Raw genomic sequence first — 6000 nt, 5'->3', positions numbered from 1 at the left:
GCTGGGCCCGTGAGCCATGGCCGCTGAGCCTGCGCGTCCGGAGCCTCTGCTCCGCAACGGGAGAGGCCACAACAGTGAGAGGCCCGCGTACCGCAAAAAAAAAAAAAAAAAAAAAAAAAAAGACAACTTCCTCCCCCGGAAAGAAAACCCACAATATTCCCGAGATGGGGAGATAACAGGGATCTCGTGTTTTCCCTGCACCATTTCTTCCTTCCAAGAGTGGATTTGGCAGGATGTCCCTGAATATAACACCTCATACAATCAATAATCTGAATGCCAGTCAAAAACATAATTTTTCTTTCTGAAGTGAGTCCATAAACTGTCCATTCTGTGATGCACTTGAAAGATTCAGAGCTGAACACATTCTAGCTGTGCTCCCATCTGGCTTTCTTGGGCTGCTACGAAGCATCAGGGGCCTCTGAATCAAACCGTTCTGCTCTAGCCCGCGGCTGGGCAGGGGCCACTCCGCAGCCGTCCTGGGTAGGGGGGCCACTGTGAGACTGTCCTCTCCGGGGTGGCCCCAAGGACACAGGGATGGGCAGCACAGCAGTAGGACCAAGAAGAGGACTGAGGAAGCTGTGCTTTCTTCATCTCTTTCTTTCCCCTTATCCCTCCTGTCTACCATTTCAGTTTTTTATTTCAGAAAGGACAACCGTGGCTCTCTTATCATTTTGTCGAGGACCAAGGGGAGGAAAAGTGAATCTGTGACACACTAAACACAGGCTCTCTGAGGTCAGACATGAGGCCTCTCCAAACTGAGTTCTAACCTCCTTACCCGACCCTCCCCCAGACATGAGCACGCCAAACACCACCCTTTTGCTGAGCCCACCAAAATGGTCAAGAAAGCATTACCAATTATGCATAGTACATGATGACCACTATGGAAAAAAATGTTAAAGTATGTGTGCTAGAATAGCAAATTCAAGGGTGATATTTATTTTTACCTTTTGTTATTGTTATTGGGCTGTTCTGACATAGAAAATTATGTGAAGAATAAGTTATTACCAACATCCATTTACATATTTCGCTGAGATTGGAACATCTCAAAGCATGAGTTCATTTCTGACCTAAGTCTGTGTCCTCCCCTCTGGATTCACATATCACAGAGAAACACGAGAAAAACAAACAAACAGAAACAAAACCAAAGATGACAAGCGATTCTCTTTTTAGCTGGATTCCCCAACAGAGCACTCTTTAATGTTTACCAAAATTGGGCCATAAAATTCTATAAGATTCTATGCATATGGCTTGACCTTTTCTTCCCCCTGCTCCCTGCCCCAAAAAGAAGCAAAAGAGCCAAATACAGAAAAACAGAACAGCTGTCTGCTGGCAAAGACAACATCCCATTGTACGCAGCCACACCCTGACACAGACACACACCAGGCCTAAGCCATCCCTGCACTCCAGCTGGTTTGACTTCTGTAGATTTTCCCAAGGGCCCACTGAGCTCACCCTCTGATGCAAGAGTGGATAGGAGCCACAGGCTGCGGTGGCTCAAAATCTGCAGGCAGAGCCAACGCCCATCACCCACACCGACACCTCTTCGTTGACCTCCCCCGCAGGGAAAGAGCCAGAAGGGAAGGTTACCTTGCAGACAGCCGCCTGGAGCACTGCATCAAAGCCGCCCTCGGGGGCATCGCGGTTCCGGGACACCCTCTGCTTCCGAACTTCCTCGTTGAAGCTGTCCACTCTGTCTGTGAGAGGCAGCAGATGGCGGAACCCAAAGGAGGGGACACAGTTTGGGAATAGCTTGTAACTGGAGAGAAAGAGGAGAAGAGTCACTCTTCCTGCATTGTCCCCAAATCTTAAACAACCAAGTACTCTGTGCATTTACTGAGTGCCTTGAACGGCACCAACGAATACTCACTCAGCACCTACCACGCACCCCTGGGACAGGCACAGTGGGGGAGCACAGAGAAATAACATAGTCTCTACTCTCCAAACACAAGCCCTAAACTGCAGGCGAGACAGCACATACCAGGTTGTAAGTGAATGAAATGGACAAATGGGTCGCAGGAAGTAGAGGTTAACAGTGGGCTACTGCAGTCCAAGGAAGATATCACGGAGGCGCCCTGACGTGGGCCTTGGGAGATGCGAGCGCCCGGTGGACAGGCACCGTAGCCTGGGCGGCACCGAGGGGAAGGAAGGCTCTTACAGGCCGAGGAAGGCGGGCAATGTCGAGTGAGGGCAGCGTGACTCTACGAAATCAGCTTCTTACATCAACTCTGCTGCTGCCACATGACAAAAGAGCACATAACCCCTTCGTGTCCACCCACTCAGAGACCACCGGGACGTGCTGGCAACCGAGCAAACACTAAATGCAACAGGAATGAAAACGTTCTGTTTCTTCCTTCATTTATAAATATTGGAATGATAAAGCATCAGCTCTCCTAGATGCAAAGAGAAATCACTTAGAAGCAAACCATCTTCGAATGGAAAATTCTACCCGGAAATCTGGAAAGAGGGAAGTATTACACCTCAAAAGGAGGTTAATGCCGTGTCTTTCTCCTGAATATTGGGTGTTCTCATCTTCAGTTTGCAGTAGAGATGGCCCCATTCCTGGAGGAAGTTAGGGCCCAATCACATCTGCAGGAGTTTCACTTGGATATATAAACCAATGAAATAGGAAGAGGGGCCTTACGTTGTTTCCAAAAAGGTTCACTGGGTAAAAGGGGAGAGGGAAGAGCATATGCAAGGGCCCTGTGGCAGAAGGGAGCACAGAGAGCCCAAGGGCAGGGGGAGGCCAGTTAGACTGCAGTGTAGGGAACAAGGGCAAAGATGGGCTATGAGGAGGCTGGGGAGGCAAGCTGGACCAGACTGTGCAGGTCTGTGGCCATGTTAAAGAGGCCTCTCTTTCAGAACTAAGATAGAAAACAAACACCAACAGAGAGGCATGAGGGGAAGGCTTCATTACCTACCCAATTCAAGCCATGTACGTGGGAAGGGAAACAGGCTTAGCAGCTCCTAGCAGCCCTGCCTAACTGCCATCAAGATGGGCGGCTGAGAGGTCTGAGAGGCTCCCCTCCTCCCCGAGAGAGGCAACCTTGGGCTTTCTAAGAGGCTCTCTCATCCCCTCTAAGGGCCTACGGTACCTGCTCCATCAGTCACTCGCAGCAAGCCGCCTCTGCAGGGTCAACCCCACTGCCATGATATGATGGCAGGTACCTGTGCCTGTCCGGTGCCTCCAGACAGGGAGAGCTGCGAGAAGCTGTCCCCACTTGCCGTTCCTTTGTTTCACTCCCTCCTCTTCCCCCAAAGTCTTCACCCACCCCTTGTGTTTGCACAGGTCAGGCTCTTCTGTAACCCATCCCTCCGGGCCACCCAAACTTTCTATTCTACCCAAACTTTCTATTCTCATCTCAGTTCCCCATAAAGACAAAGGTCATGGAAATTGCATTCCCAGATGGAAGCAGGAAGTGAGCTGAGGTCCCATCATAGTGATCTGACAAATACATGGGCCCAGGAGGAAGGAAATGTACACAAACCCTCACTCCCCTCCCTCGCCCTCTGAGCAACTTCACCCTTCTGTGCTGTGCTGGTCCATGGCTTCGGACTTCAGGTGTTTACTGTCTCGGTTGATGGGGTCGGTTGAGGAAGGGAGGAGAGGAACAAAACTATGACTGCTGTTCAATGAGAAAACCAGAAAAGCTGTGAAAAGCTCAGCTAAATTAGTTCAGCATTTTTTACCTCCTCCCTTCCTGCAAAGGGGAGTAAGTAGATATATTTTTACTGTGGAGAATTACTATTAATAATCAGGAACTAGAAAATGTGTTTGCCAGAGAGAAGACTTCATTGCAGAGAATCTATTATAACCAAACCAGAATCACCTCTTAGTGAGAGGAAAACAGCTTTGTCACACAGGCTCTGTTGAATGTCTCCGTAGTCGCTGGAAAACAATGTCAACTGTGACTAATTTAACCCCTGGAAGAGCTGTCTGAGCGACCTGAAGATCTGGGTGTTTGAGGGTCTCATGCCAGGAAGCCCTCCCACCCCCAATTGTGTCTGTGCCATAGGACCCCAGTTTAGGGCCTACTAAATCTTTACTAGATTAAGAAATATGAACCAGGAAGATGAATAAAATATATATGCTTAAAGAGCCTGGGGGAGCATGTGTGTATAAAATGTGAATCCCATTTGCAGATGCTAGATGTAGGCAAATCCAAAAAACAATCTAATGCTTCAGGACAATATTGTGGACCATGGAGCTGACACGGAAAGACCTCCCCTCTTCCTCTAAACAAAGAGAACTGCTGGGTAAAAATCTAATCTTTAAAAATGTTAATATGTAGCCAAGACTGGAAGCTTAGCAGGGAAATCCTAGGTGCCAGGAATGGAGAGAAAAGCACTGCACAAATGAACGGACTTAAACTAGGTGGGAAGTGAGCAGGGATCTCGTGGTGAAGGGGTCCCCCAACCCCCAACCCTAGCGTGTTGGGGCCTGACAAAGGTCTGGGGCTTGGGGCCAGGTTCTAACAGGGACAGATGATAGACCTCAGGCCAGCGCAGGGCTGAGCACTGGAACAGGGCTCTCTGCATAAAGCTGAGTGTTACAAAGAGCTGCCCTGTCACTAAAATCAAACCCAGAGAAATTCCAGCCACTGGCCTGGGAGAGAAGCAAGGAAGATGCACTCTGGGCTCATGGTGAGATGAATCACCCATAAGGATTGTAACTCCAGGCCTAAACAAGTCAGAATTCATTACTTTTACAAGGAAGGAACCCCCCTGCTGAGAAATAAACAGAACTAGTCCCACAGTGAAACCCAGAGGATCCTAGCGTCAGGGAACAGAAAACCACGCTGCAGGGAAGTCAGTACCCCTGGGGCACATGATCCCCTAATGGAAAACAACCTCTGATGAAGAGGAGCTAATGAAAAAGTTATAGACCCCATGAGAAATAAACTACCATGAAGGAGTATCAGCAAATTCAACCAACTGCAGGATCTGCAGTTCAAGAAACAGATACAAAATTATCTCAAGTACATTAAAACAAAGATATTTAAAACATTCAAGGAGAAGGAAAAAATACCAAAGACTAGAATGGGATATTATTAGGAAGAAAAAAAAAATCAGAAGGCTATGAAAAAACAGTATGAAAAACAGAAGTCTAAAAGAAAGAACCAAATAAAAAATATTGTCACTCAAATTCAAAAATGAAACTTCAGTGTATGGATTAAAAAAATTGAAGAACAAGGTACTGCCACAAAAACCAAAATATAGATCAAAGGAACAGGACAGAAAGCCCAGAAATAAGCCCATGCACCTATGGTTAATTAATCTATGACAAAGGAGGCAAGACTATATAATGGAGGAAAGATAGTCTCTTCAATAAATGGTGCTGGGAAAACTGGACAGCTGTATGTATATAAATGAAATTAGAACATTCTTGGGACTTCCCTGGTGGCGCAGTGGTTAAGAATCCACCTGCCAATGCAGGGGACACAGGTTCGAGCCCTGGTCTGGGAAGATCCCACATGCCGCAGAGCAACTGAGCCTGTGCGCCACAACTACTGAGCCTGCCCTCTAGAGCCCGCAAGCCACAACTACTGAAGCCCACACGCCTAGAGCCCGTGCTCCGCAACAAGAGAAGCCACCACAATGAGAAGCCTGTGCACCGCAACGAAGAGTAGCCCCTGCTCGCCACAACTAGAGAAAGCCCGCACGCAGCAACAAAGACCCAACCCAGCCAAAAACAAATAAATAAATACTTATTTTTTTTAAAAAAAGAACATTCTTTAACACCATACACAAAAATAAACTCAAAATGGATTAAAGACCTAAATGTAAGACCAGATACTATAAAACTCTTAGAGGAAAACATAGGCACAACACTCTGACATAAATTGCAGCAATATCTTTCTCAAGCCATCTCCTAGGGTAAGGGAAACAAAAATAAACAAATGGGACCTAATTAAACTCAAAAGCTTTTGCACAGCAAAGGAAACCATAAACAAGATGAAAAGACAACCTGCAGAATGGGAGAAAATATTTGCGAACGGTGCG

At 47.2% G+C, this 6000-nt stretch overlaps 1 protein-coding gene across 1 annotated transcript in view; it reads right to left on the bottom strand.

The window, feature by feature from the left end:
• ITGB5 (integrin subunit beta 5) overlaps positions 1-6000 on the bottom strand; it is an 80573-nt gene that overhangs the window by 37384 nt on the left and 37189 nt on the right. Inside the window, exons 5-6 of the mRNA XM_028492927.2 lie at positions 3522-3623; positions 1588-1756 (exon numbers count right to left, since the gene is read on the bottom strand). Coding sequence (XP_028348728.2) covers positions 1588-1756; positions 3522-3623 — 271 coding nt within the window. The remainder of the gene's footprint in view (positions 1-1587; positions 1757-3521; positions 3624-6000) is intronic.

The sequence above is a fragment of the Physeter macrocephalus genome, chromosome 1, assembly GCF_002837175.3.
Source record: "Physeter macrocephalus isolate SW-GA chromosome 1, ASM283717v5, whole genome shotgun sequence".
NCBI classification, from domain to species: Eukaryota; Metazoa; Chordata; class Mammalia; order Artiodactyla; family Physeteridae; genus Physeter; species Physeter macrocephalus.
Note: the sequence above shows the minus strand (reverse complement) of the source record. Positions and strands in the feature narration are given on the sequence as shown.